This window comes from Notolepis coatsorum (genome assembly GCF_963971535.1).
Source record: "Notolepis coatsorum genome assembly, chromosome: 18".
NCBI classification, from domain to species: Eukaryota; Metazoa; Chordata; class Actinopteri; order Aulopiformes; family Paralepididae; genus Notolepis; species Notolepis coatsorum.
The window spans coordinates 15,815,876-15,830,111 of NC_140182.1; the positions used below are offsets into that span (position 1 = coordinate 15,815,876).

At 45.0% G+C, this 14,236-nt stretch overlaps 1 protein-coding gene across 1 annotated transcript in view; it reads left to right on the forward strand.

Annotated features, from left to right (window-relative positions):
• deaf1 (DEAF1 transcription factor) overlaps positions 1–14,236 on the forward strand; it is a 93,147-nt gene that overhangs the window by 11,752 nt on the left and 67,159 nt on the right. The window contains exons 6-9 of the mRNA XM_084334447.1: positions 3,511–3,650; positions 3,769–3,834; positions 11,045–11,089; positions 13,679–13,805. Coding sequence (XP_084190573.1) covers positions 3,511–3,650; positions 3,769–3,834; positions 11,045–11,089; positions 13,679–13,805 — 378 coding nt within the window. The remainder of the gene's footprint in view (positions 1–3,510; positions 3,651–3,768; positions 3,835–11,044; positions 11,090–13,678; positions 13,806–14,236) is intronic.

Genomic DNA, 14,236 nt, shown 5'->3' on the forward strand with positions numbered 1-14,236 from the left:
GAGATTTGGATTAACACACGGTAAACAGGAAGTCATGTGTTACTTGTGAACGCTGTGTCTAATTTGCACCAAACCTAAATATGTTTGTCTCCTACTATAGCGAGGAGCCCAGTGACGTTTGACGTCATTGGACTCATGGTGGCGCTATTCTCATAACGTGAAATCAGCAGCTTGTCGGATCATACGGACATTTTTGAAATATGTAGTAGACTTTGTAATAGACTAATGTGTATTATACTTTATTGTCCCCAGGGAGAAATTCCTTCTCACAGCACTGTACTCATCAGACAAGAGTACATACATACAATATAATATCAAAACAGTACACACAACATCATATCAAAACGGTATATACAACAGCACATAGTAACAACATACAATAACAGACAGCATGCTGACATTTGAAATATGTAGTAGACTTTGTAATAGACTAATGTGTATTATACTTTATTGTCCCCAAGGGGAAATTCCTTCTTACAGCACTGTACTCATCAGACAGTATAGACAACATCATATCAAGAAGGCCTTTTTTTCGTTACCCCAGACCAATTATTCGGGCAGCGGTGTTGGTTATGCATGTGAGTTTGACCCGGTTAGAAAAGGATATTAATTTAAAGAAGCAGGTGGAACAGTATACAGTAGGAGGGGCTGAAGAGCCTGGGTCTGTTGAGACTGGCAATATAGGCAACTGTTGTTTCTGTCCTCTACCCAGTAAAATGATGAGGGTGAAAGTAATGGCAAGGTGGGGAGATGGTCTGAGTGGGGAGGTTTGCCCTCTACTGGGTGTGGAGGTCTGCACTCTACTGAGTGGGGAGGTCTGCCCTCTACTGGGGGGGGTCTGCACTCTACTGGGTGTGGACTGTGGAGGTCTGCCCTCTACTGGGTGTGGAGGTCTGCACTCTACTGAGTGGGGAGGTCTGCCCTCTACTGGGGGGGGTCTGCACTCTACTGGGTGTGGAGGTCTGCCCTCTACTGGGTGTGGAGGTCTGCACTCTACTGAGTGGGGAGGTCTGCCCTCTACTGGGGGGGGTCTGCACTCTACTGGGTGTGGAGGTCTGCACTCTACTGAGTGTGGAGGTCTGCACTCTACTGAGTGTGGAGGTCTGCACTCTACTGAGTGTGGAGGTCTGCACTCTACTGAGTGTGGAGGTCTGCCCTCTACTGGGTGTGGAGGTCTGCACTCTACTGGGGAGGTCTGCACTCTACTGGGGGGGGGGGGGTCTGCACTCTACTGGGGGGGAGGTCTGCACTCTACTGGGGAGGTCTGCACTCTACTGGGGGGAGGTCTGCACTCTACTGAGTGGGGCGGTCTGCCGTCTACTGGGGGAGTCTGCACTCTACTGGGGAGGTCTGCACTCTACTGGGGAGGTCTGCACTCTACTGGGGAGGTTTGCACTCTACTGACTGGGGAGGTCTGCACTCTACTGGGGAGGTCTGCACTCTACTGACTGGGGAGGTCTGCACTCTACTGGGTGTGGAGGTCTGCACTCTACTGGGGAGGTCTGCACTCTACTGACTGGGGAGGTCTGCACTCTACTGGGTGTGGAGGTCTGCACTCTACTGGGTGTGGAGGTCTGCACTCTACTGACTGGGGAGGTCTGCACTCTACTGGGGAGGTCTGCACTCTACTGAGTGGGGAGGTCTGCACTCTACTGACTGGGGAGGTCTGCACTCTACTGACTGGGGAGGTCTGCACTCTACTGGGGAGGTCTGCACTCTACTGACTGGGGAGGTCTGCACTCTACTGACTGGGGAGGTCTGCACTCTACTGACTGGGGAGGTCTGCCCTCTACTGAGTGTGGAGGTCTGCACTCTACTGACTGGGGAGGTCTGCACTCTACTGACTGGGGAGGTCTGCACTCTACTGACTGGGGAGGTCTGCACTCTACTGACTGGGGAGGTCTGCACTCTACTGACTGGGGAGGTCTGCACTCTACTGACTGGGGAGGTCTGCACTCTACTGACTGGGGGGGTCTGCACTCTACTGACTGGGGAGGTCTGCACTCTACTGACTGGGGAGGTCTGCACTCTACTGAGTGCACGGGACACACAATGGAGCACGGGAAATCAACCTCTCACTTTGGCCCTCTTTTCTTCCTCCTTCAGGCACAACTGTTGCTTTTCTTGTCAGAGGGAGACAACAGTTGTGATTGGAGGATCAAGAAAAAGAGAACGGAATTTGAGGCAGGTCAAATGAAAGACACATCCCTTTTCTATGGGGGGTAGGGCTGACCCCTATTAGTCGATTAGTCGACTAATCGGTCGAAAGGAGCCGTAGTCGACTAGCCAACCTCTTAGTCGAATAATACAAAATAGATATTTTTTTTATAATATTTTATTTTATTTAAAAAAAAAATGTCATTCTTTCCAAAAGAAAAGAGGCCTAGAAGCGTGGCTAACGCTAATGGCACGCATACCAGAGGCTAACTGCCTACGAAAACAGGCACACAGGCACTGAAAGAGGATTTCACCCATCTAATGAACACACTAGACTAGACAAATATCAAGATGTATCCATCAGTGGACCAATTGCATGCTTTTGCAGAGGACAAGAAGCCTTCCGTCGACTCCTTCAGACATTAAGCACCCCCACAGCCCAAATGGAATGCAATTTTTAAAATTTTTTTAAATTTTTTTACAATATACTTTTTTTTGGTCGACCAATAGTCGACTAACGGCAAATTTCTGCCAATCATAGTCGACCATCCAAATTAGTCGGGGACAGCCCTAATGGCTCAGGAGGTAGAGCAGTCGTCTGGGAATCCGGAGGGTCCCGGTTCGATTCCCGCTCTTTCCCGTGCAGCATGTCGTAGTGTCCTTGAGCAAGACACTTAACCCCTAATTGCTCCCGATGAGCAGGTTGGCACCTTGCATGTTTGCCTCCGCCGTCGGTGTGTGAATGTGTGATCGAATGGGTAAAATGTGAGGAACAAATTGTAAAGCGCTTTGGATAAATGCGCTATATAAATGCAGCCATTTACCATTTACCATTCTATGAATAAAACATCTCTATAGTTCCACACCTAATACTAATAAATTCGATTTATAAAGTGCTTTTCTAGGACTCAAAGTTGCTTTACACTAAGGGGCGGGAGGGTAGTGAGACAAACAACCGACAAGCGAAACACAAACATTGGAAAATTGAGGGAGACTTTGAGTCTTTAATGTCTTGGAGGAGGGAGTTCTAGTGTGGCTAAGGTCATTCTGCGAACATGTACATTGTTTGCTAAACTGTTCAGTTACACGTGTACTGAGTTACTTCAGTAAAAACCCTCATTCTAAAGCACACATGAGCCTTTGGGAGCTGCCCTGGAGAAGCCTCTGTCCCCCAAAACTACACAGGTTGAACTCGGAAGGAAGGCTGAGGCAAATATGAGGGACAAAAAGGGTTGGTAGGCAGGAGAGGAGGTCTGTGAGAGACAGGGTGACAGGGGTGACAGGGGTGACGGTGCCGCTCGATGAATCGATCCGATGGGAGAAATGACCCGTTTTCCTGTCATCTACCCACAGGTGGAAAGGGGCGCTGCGTCAAGCACAACAACAAGTGGTACACTCCCACGGAGTTCGAGGGCATGGCCGGGCGCGCCAGCAGCAAGGACTGGAAGAGAAGCATCCGCTACGCGGGACGGCCTCTACAGTGTCTGATCCAGGTGAGCGGCCTCTCGTCCGTCTGGCTCGACGGGGCCCTCCTGTCCTCCCCCCCCCGGGTCTGTGTGGAATGTGGTTGGTTGCTTCTGTGATTCATGGTGTTTATTTTCTGTTTTAAAGGAGAGGATACTGAACCCCCACGCGGCCTCCTGTACGTGCGCAGCCTGCTGCGACGACCTGGCACTGGTGAGTTGACCGCGCGGCAGCGGATGTTACCTAACTTTGTTTGTCCGAGGATCGTGGAAAGAGGCCAGGGTTTGAGATAGGTAAATTGTTCCATCGGTGGGCTAGGGCACTTTTTTTGCTTGCAGCGAACATACGCTATGCCTTGGTGTAGTGATGCACGATATATCGGCCGATATGGTAATTTTTTTACACATCGGTATCGGTCCGATATCAAGATATAGTCCGATATATATATAAAAAATACATTTTTTTTCTTTCTTTTTACATGTTTTGGTCTTAACACTTTGATTGCCTAAGGCTAAATTCATGATATACCATCCGTTGCCAGCTCTATTTAACATGGAGAAGTTCCCCTTCTTTGCAGGGCTATAACTTTTTAAATTCTATTGCTAGATTGCCATTATTAGGGCCCATTCAAGGTCCTATATGTATTGTTCATGGTGTAGCAACGTTAAACTTTTTCATTCACATATTCATACTAAAATATGGTCTAAGGTATAAGTATGTTTTCATCTCTTTCTGCAGCTTTCTCCAGAACGTGATTTATAGCCCCAAATGCATTATATTGATGATGAAATACAGTTTGATAGCAATCGGCGCGATATAAAAAATTCCAACTGGACGTACTTCTGGAAGTTACTACACGTCATCTGATGTTGACTGGATGGGCGAGGGGGCGTTTATAATTCCGTGGGCAGCGTTATACCATTCATCTAATGTGGGTCATATGTTCATCAGATCAGTTAGTATCGAACACGGTAATATTACACGCTAAAACTCACGCCAGTCTCCTCGGGCCGTTGGGCGATCAGCGTGGGGTAGACAGTTTTCCATTATGGGATGTCGAAATACCCGGTCCATTTCCAGGTTGTATAATAGTATATACGTCCAAATCATGTTGTTTATCGAGTTATTGGCAACGGATCGCTATGTATTGTGTCGAGCTCGAGTCCCGGGACCTATAGCGAGTGCCCGGAAGTAATATGGGTGATCACCACTTCATCCACATGACTTCCTGTTGGGCGATCTGCCGATCGGCCACCAGATGGCGCTCTTGAACCGCTAGAGGATTGAGAGGAGCTCAGAACTGTGTGTGAAGGCTGCAGAGGGGAAATATGATTCCGATCACAGATTTTTGAAATATTGATATCAAAGACGAGTTACGGCGTCCTAGGCAACTTGAGCATGGCTAGGAAAGACGCCTAAACACGTTTCCGGCACTTAAAGTGTTAACACATTCCTGGCCAACCACGTATAAATATACGTGGTAAACTCGGTTTAGCTTGTATTCCTTTTTAATATCCTACTCAATGTCACAGAGCTGTATTTTGGCTAGAAAAGGCATATCGGGACTCCGAAAGTGCAGTACTGGCCAGATCCTGGTGTTGGCGCTGTCTCGAGAATGCAGTTTCCCCTGTTGCAGACCGGGTGTCACTTTTTTTTCGCTCTGCGTTAGCTTTTCTGTTAGCCTAAAGCTATGGCTTCACCAGATCGCCTGGAATACTTTTTGCGACGCCGAATTCAGTATGCAGTAAAGGAATATAGCATCAGCCAATGGACATATCGATCTACCAGATGGCGATCAAATAACTGGGAAATTCTTTTTGGAATCTAACCGGCCACAGGTAAGAGCGATTTGACGTCAATTTTAGTCTGATCGGGCCTTGTTCTCATATCCGTCCACCTGGTCAGCGTATGATGTTGCAATAACGAATGCCGTTATTGGTAATCAATAATCAGAAACGACTTCACCCCCCCCCCTTTCATGCATTCATGGTGGAACATGATACCGATCATATGCATTTTGATTTTTAACTCTAGCTTGTGTAGGGCCGAAACGCCAAACGATTTAACGTTATTAGCTTAGCGCCCTATAACTAGCTTTGCAGGAATTACCCCAGACCATTGCGGTATATAGTTCATATTCACGACGCTATAAAACGGGAACGTATTGATGAAAAAAATCTTTCTTTATGGCATATTGAAGGGAATTGACAATGACAATGGACACATAGCAATAATATAAAATATAGATTTAGCTCTACAAACAACCTCACGCACAGTGAAAATTTGTAATGAAAAGCTGGCCTCAAGCTGGCCTCATAGTCTAATCCCAATGGCCCCGAATGTGTTAAATAGTCATTTAAAAAAAAAAAAATTTAATTGATCTTTTTCCCCCTCCATTTTCCTCAGATTTTCTCCCATCCCAATGTTAGTCATTATGCCAATTCCCAATCCCCTTCCTGGTCGCTGCGCACTTACCCCCCACAGTCGGTCTGGGAGAGTGGAGGCTACCACGTGCTTCCTCCGACACACGTCCAGCCAATCAACCGCTTCTTTTCACCTGGCAGTGCGGATTCTCATTGAGAGGGCGTAGCGTGTGGAAGGATCACACTATCCCACTCAAGTCCTATCCGCGCTTAGCAGGCGCCCCGACCGAACTGTAGGAGTCGCTGTTTACAACAGCTTCTCCCACCCTCTAATACTGCCAATTGTATTAGTGTGAACGGCCAGCCAAGCTGGTGACAACCCCGGAGCTGTGAGCTGGATTCGAACAGGCGAATCTAGCCGCTCCGGGGTTTGGTGACGAACGCAATCTCCGTTACGCCACCTGACCGCCCTGTTAAATAGTCATTTCTGAAAATAAGTTACAAAAGTAAAAAAAAAAAAAAAAAAAAAAAAAACGTTTTGGAAAATAGCTCGTTATTTGATTATCATAAAAAAGTGTTTTCTATACAGAGATATCGACATCGGTAAATATCGGTACCGGCCAGAACAGCAATATTAATATCGGTTATCGGTATCGGCCACAATTTTCACATCGGTGCGTCACTACCTTGGTGACCTCTAAGGACATCCAACGCACACTCTAAGGACACACACTCACCGCTATCGCGAGGTACAACACAGGGCACTCTAACCCCTGTCTCATACAAATCAAATGTCCCCGAAAGAGCTAATCAAATCAGCCCATCATGCACTAGAGGAGATGAACACCCTGCTAACACTGAAAAAATTATTAAATGAATAGTACATCTAGGGCGGCTACGTGGTGCAGTGGGCAAGGCGCTCACCACGAATACTGGAGACGCTGGGTTCGCCTGTTCGAGCCCAGCGCTCCATATTGCTTTCAGTTTAGCTGGTCGTCCGTACTAATACACATTGGCAGTATTAGGGGGTGGGAAACTGATGGGTGGGGATCGGGCGTTGTGGACAACGGGCGGGCGTTGGTGCGCCTGCGCAGTAGAATCAGGAAGCGATGGGGGCGGCGCACCTCCAAAGCGCAGACCCCTGACGCTGAAAGATCGAGCTGCGCAGGTGAAAAGATGCGACTGCTGTTACCTCGAGTATCGGAGGGGACTCGTGCTATGTATGACTTAGTCCACATTGCAGCCGGCTTGTGGGAGGCAAGAAACAGCGTTCGAGACAGGGGAGGGTTGAATTAGATGATACGAAATTGGGATGGGAGAAAAATAGAAAATGGGAGAAAAAGTGGATAAAAAAAAATGAATAGTACATCTCTCAGAATATACCGGTAATCTTAACCAGCCAATGGCATGGTAAGAGGTATAAACACACACACAGCATCTAATAATAGGCATACACGTGCTGTTAACATCAAAGTTATCAAGGTCCAGCCAAAGCAGATCTCCTCGCATGACGTAGAAGTCCAACAAATAAAATTAGCCCTCCTAAATGTCAGATCACTGAACAATAAAACATTTTTAGTAAATGATCCGATTAAAGAAAATAACTTAGATTGCATCTGCTTAGTAGAGACATAGTAGAGCTCAATAACGACACGGCTACATCAATAATGATAGAGAATCAACCATAATCGTCAACCAAATCAGCCATGATCGTCACAATATACTGCCCGCCTAGACACTCACCAACATTTATACAGGAGTTCTCTGAACTGATTTCACTATGTGTTACCAGATACGATGAGGTAATCCTAAACGGAGACTTGAACATTCATTTTAATAAGAAAACGGGCTCAAAGTTGTCCGCCGAAGAGGGGGGGTGGATGGAGTGCCCTCAAAAAAGGGCAAAAAAAAAAAAAAAAAAAAAACAGACCCACAAATCTACTGGATAGCTTTGATCTAACACAGCATAATATAACAAATGCAACTCACCCGCATGGAAATGCATTAGACTGGGCTAAGCATAAAACATTTCTCAATAACTGAACTACCTCTCTCCGACCGTCACTGTATATTCTTTGATGCGCTCAAATAACCCTTACTAAAACGAAAAGTCATAGTTCAAAAGAGGCTCCTAAACGACAAGACTGAATCAAAGTTCATTGATCTTATCAGACTACATGAACCACACAGTCACGACAGCTCTCTAAATTAAATGGTAGAAAATCTCAATGATGCACTGTCATCTGATGCTGTCGCCCCACTATAAACAAAAAAGAAGACAACCAGAGCCTCCCCCTGGTTGACCTATAATGCGGTCAAAGAAGAAAAAAGGAAATGTCGTGCAGCAGAGCGAAAATGGAGGAAAACAAAAACCACTATCTGCTGTGATATCTACAAAGATGCTTTAACTGCCTATAACAGAACCATCCGCTTAGCAAGGAAAGACTACTTCTCTAAAATCATTAGAGAAAATGCTGGAAACTCCAGAATCCTTTTTTCCACTATTAATCTATTACTCAACACCGCCCCTACTCCTCCTCAGTCCTCAACGGTTAAGTGTGAAGAACTTGCACTATTCTAAATAACCTTGATCAGGGCCAGCATGACTCATGATGGAAATAAAGCAGATTACAGCAAACCGCGCAATGTAACCATGAGAAGATTCACATGCATCACATTAGATGAGCTCTGCAAAACTGTCTCAGAGTGTAACTCCTCCACCTCAGACATTGATCCTGTACCTACAGCTTTCTTCAAATGTTTAATAGCGTTTCAAGCCCTGTGCTAGATATCATCAACACTTCCCTTAGAACTGGTATTTTCCCAGATGCCTTTAAAACAGCAGTTGTACACGGCATAGAGAAGTTTCCCACCAGCGGTATCAAGGCACAGCCATCTGCCCTTCAGCACTCCAAATGTGCGTTCTACAACGGAACAAGTGCGTGCATGTATGTAGTTATCAGGGGTGCAGTCGTAATATGGGCGGAGGCCAAACGGTATCCTATTATTATGCAAAGTCTAGGCACTTATCACCTAGACTTTGCATAATAATAGGATGCGCGCACTTCGAAGCCCAAACGCCGTTTGACCGCGGTTGCCCAGCACTGCACCACTGGTAGTTATACAAGCGCTCCTGTCTTGTCTCGGGTGTACAAGTGGGTTCATGAGCCATGGAGTGAGGGCATAACCCGGTCACCTAAGGGCAATTATATTTATATTAGTTTCTAGAAAGGTTCAATTGGATATGTTTTCCAATTATTATTATTATAAATTTGTGATTTTCTATTTTAATTTTTTTTGCAAGTCCACACGGGTGTGTTTGATTTGTCTGTAAACAAGACCATAAAATAAACTTCATTCATTCATTATATCCCTTACCAATCAGCCACCCATCTCCACCAGCTCCACATGGAAGACGTATTTTCACTGTGCTGTTCTGCCGTATAAAAGAGCCGTGTGATCCTCCTGGCCAACGGGAATGTGGCAGTTTGCATCTGATATTACCTGCACATTAATGGAGTGATATAGCTCAAGTTTCAAGTTTCAAGTTTCTTTAATAGTTGTCATACAGAAGTACAGAATACTTTTATACAAAATGCTTCTTACTGTTACGCTCCAGAGACTGTGCTAGACAAGATAAGTATCAAATCAAATAACTTACGGTTGAGATATGGATCTGGAGAGGGTGCTTGCGTCTGTAGGCGCAGTCTACTGCACCAATGACATTTGGGAATCCAGCGATGTCAAAAAACGCATTATTGATTTCTATCGGTTGGCATTATACGGAAACGATATGGTGGAAAACAAACGATATATCCTGTGGAGGCACAGGATTTGACCGGCGTGTGTTGTGTCTGAGTCGAGGCTCCAGAGTATTGCATACATCTAAAAGGACCGCTCTTGGCAAATCTGAAACGGCTAAGCAGCCACTCATCTGGCTCTGCAAATAGATCTAGACGATCTCTAAATATGTGTTCTATGCGCACGGCCTGGGCGACCAGAGCATCTAACTGTTCTAACAGCAATATATAATCCATTTCATAAGCAGAACTCATGCAATAAGTTCCAGGTTTTTAAAGTCGTATTTGGGGGCAATTAACCAATGGTTTTATTTTTTTTATTTAATTAAAAAGAAAATCTGGGTACTCTCGACCACTCTTAAAATTTGGTATTTCCTAAGAGAAAAGCAAAAATATTAAAAAATAAGCTATGAGTGGATCGGTGATGCAGCCTTTATCAACTACGCCCCAAAACTATGGAACAAACTACCCAAAAACATCAGGGGATCTAACTCACTAGATATCTTCAAAAGATGGCTTAAAACCTCTTTGCTCAGGCATTCACTGTAAATGAAACATCAGGGATATCCTGACACAAATTGTACTTTACCCGCACTATTCTTATTCTGCCTACTTTTATACACTTCCTATCAAATTCATGTGTCAGTTGGTTCTATGCATATTTTATCTCACTACCTCTTATTCACTGTAATTATGCACTGTAATTTTAAGAGCGCTGCTCTGTTGTCATTTAAAACTGAACTTTGTAAAGAAACTTAAAGTTGAGAGCGATGCACTGCTCTGTTGTTCTCTAAGGTAATTTAGAACTGAACTTTGTAAAGAAACTCAAAGTGTTAAGAGCGACGCACTGCTCTGTTGTTCTATAAGGTAATTTAGAACTGAACTTTGTAAAGAAACTCAAAGTGTTAAGAGCGATGCACTGCTCTGTTGTTCTATTAAGTGTTATGAGCGATGCTCTGTTGTAAATGTTATTGTATATTTTTATTGAACTATTTTATCACACTTTCTTTTTTACTCTGTCTATTCTATTTTATTATTTGAATAATTTTATTATTTGAATAAAACCTGTGTTGTGATTTACCTTACCTTGCTACCTCTCTATCTTTTTTATGCTCTCTTATGCCTGTATTTCTTACTCCTGTTTCTGTATGAAAAGTGCTGTACAAATATTATTATTATTATTATTACTTTTAGAGGACTACTGCCAAGGCATTCATTCTCACTGTCTCAGTTTTTTTTGCTTTCTCTCTCTCGGTCTAGTGTTCCAAGGATGGGGATGCTTTTGGAGTGGAGAACATCAGTATGGTAATATTTTTAATTTATTACTCGACTTCATGGCCACAAAGGAGGAAACAACCAGTCAATCATGATATTTTGCCAATTATTTCATAGAAAAAGAGACAGTTCTGACTATTATATTCTGTCTAGCCAGTGTTATTGGTTTATTGATGGAGATGGAGATGTGGAAAATGTTGTTTTGTTCTATGAATGGCATCAATCTTCTGAAATTGCAGTTAACTTATTTCTTTTTCCAGTTCTTTAAAGAGAGCTGCAACTTATAAGGTGTTTTTATATGAGAGAGAGAGAGACCTTGGCGGCAGCTCTGTCCTCTTTAGTTTCAAGTTTCAAGTTTCTTTAATAGTTGTCATACAGAAGTACAGAATACTTCTATACAAAATGCTTCTTACTGTTGCGCTCCAGAGACTGTGCAAGACAAGATAAGTATGAAATAAAATAACATAGTAAAATTAGAAGTAAAAAAAATGAGGTCACAGTGTTCAGTTTAGACATATGTACAATGTTCGATGCAGAATAGACGTAGTTACCATACAATATACAATACTGTGCAGTGTACTAATATACAATACTATATAGTGCAAGGCAGAAATGGAGAAATGGGACGAGGTGCAATTTAGGTACAATTCACAGTAGGTGTACGAGTTGTAGTGCAAATCCTTTATCAATAAATATAAAGTGTAAGTGTGTTTGTGTGATCTAAAGTGTGGAGAGTGGGTGCTGCAGTGTGTTGTTTGTTTGAGTGAGTGTGTGCGTGTGGGTGTGTGTGCTGTGTGCATTTGATGGTTGTTGCATAGTGATTATTGTTCGTTTAGCAGCCTGATGGCCTGAGGATAGAAGCTTCTTCTGAGTCTTTCTGTGCTCGCCTTAAGACTCCGGTATCGCTTGCCTGACCGCAGCAGAGGCAGTTGTTCGGGTGGCTCGAGTCCTTAATAATTCTCTTAGCCTTCCCCTTGCACCGCTTGTTGTAAATGTTCTGGAGGGTGGGAAGCCCCCCTCCAATTGTGCGTTCGGCTGAACGTGTCACTCTTTGTAGTCTGCTACGGTCTTGTGCAGTGCTATTCCCAAACCAGGAGGTGATGTTGCCGGTCAGGATGCTCTCTATTGTACATGAGTAGAAGTTCCTAAGGATCTTCTGACTGACTTGGAACTTCCTCAGGCGCCTGAGGAAGTAGAGGCGTTGTCGTGCCTTCTTCACAACACTGTCAATGTGTGTGGTCCATGTCAAGTCCTCGGATATGTGGGCTCCGAGGTACTTGAAACTGTTCACTCTCTCAACCGGTGCCCCGTCGATGCTGAGGGGGCTGTAGTCCTTGACCCCCGACCTCCTGAAGTCCACAATCATCTCTTTTGTTTTGCTGACGTTCAGGGAGAGGCAGTTCTCCTGACACCACTGTGACAGGTTCTCTACCTCTTCCAGGTAGGCCCTTTCGTTGTTGGCAGAGATCAGGCCCACCACTACTGTGTCATCAGCAAATTTGATGATGGTGTTGTTGTTCCGCTGTGCTACGCAGTCATGTGTGTACAGGGAGTAGAGGAGGGGGCTCAGAACACAGCCCTGGGGGGCCCCTATGTTGAGCGTGATGGATGAGGAGGTGCAGTTGCCGGCTCTTACCACCTGGGGTCTGCCCGTCAGGAAGTCCAAGACCCACTGGCAGAGGTCATAGTTCAAGCCCAGGTCCCTGAGCTTGGCTATGAGTTTGGAGGGGACTATGGTATTGAATGCTGAGCTGTAGTCGATGAACAGCATTCTCACATAGTTCCCCTGCCTCTTGTCCAGGTGTGATGCTGCTGTGTGCAGCACATGGGCTATGGCGTCCTCCGTGGACCTGTTGGGGCGATATGCAAATTGCAGAGGGTCCAGGTTGATGGGGAGGGAGGAACAGATGTAGCCCTTCACTAGCTTCTCAAAGCACTTCATGGCTATGGAGGTGAGGGCTACAGGGCGGTAGTCGTTGAGGCAAGCGGGCGTAGATTTTTTGGGTACAGGGATGATGGTGGACTTCTTCAGACAGGTGGGGATGACAGCCTGTTCCAAGGACAGGTTGAAGATGTCAGTGAATACCGGGGCCAGTTGGTCGGCACAGACTTTTAGGACGCGGCCGGGGATGCCGTCCGGTCCTGCTGCCTTCCTGATATTCACTTTTTTAAAGATCCGTCTCACCTCATGCTCTGTTACCCTGAACACTGAGTCTCCATCAGCAGACCCCCCCCCCCCCATTGCCGTGGTTTGTAGGCTGGTGTTGTTATTCACAGCCTCAAACCTCGCATAGAAGGAATTGAGATCATTTGCTAAGGAGATGTCACTGTTCAGTTTGAGGGGGGTGCCTTTGTAGTCTGTCATTGTTCTGAGGCCCTGCCACATGCCTCTAGAGTCAGCCTGTTCAAACTGAAGTTCAACTTTATCCCTGTAGGATAAAGATGTAGAAAGAGATGTAAGAGATGTAAGAGATGGAAGAGATGTAGAAATGATAGCTCCACAATGCCTGTGAAACTTATAAAATAATGTTTTTTTTTTTTAGACGTAGCCTATTTTCCATATTCCAAATACAATTGTACCACATCACCAACCATGGCACGGTTCTTTTTTCATGGTAGACCGGCCCGGTGAGACTGTTTGTGCCGTACAAGAGACGTAAGAAGGACAGCGAGCTGCCCGTCACGCCGGAGAAGAAAGACCTGCCACCCACCACCAAGAACATCACCCTGGCGCCTGGGGCCACCTGTAAGTTACGTCAAAGAGAATCTTGCAGCTCTGGGCTACAAATGGCTTGTGAAACCCGTTCAAAACCCAATGTATAACTTAAAAAAAAGACATTGGCGGCAATCTGAACGTGAGGATGTTCCTGAAAAGTGTACCCAACATTGACAGTAGCAGGGTCCTCCGTCGAGGGGAAGGACGGCGTACGCCAGAGGGTCCAGCCACACGTTGAATCATTATCTCAGGCACATGGTCGAAACCTACCAAACCAATGGGTTTCCTCATTGAGTGCTTATCCTTAGAGCACAAGTATCTTGTGTTTTAATTAGTGCTGTTAGGCGATTAAAATAATTAATCTACCGGTAATTAATTACAGGATTTGTAATTAATTAATCTAATTAATCGCATTTTAATCGCATAACCATTTTAGCCTGATATTCTATATTCTATAATCA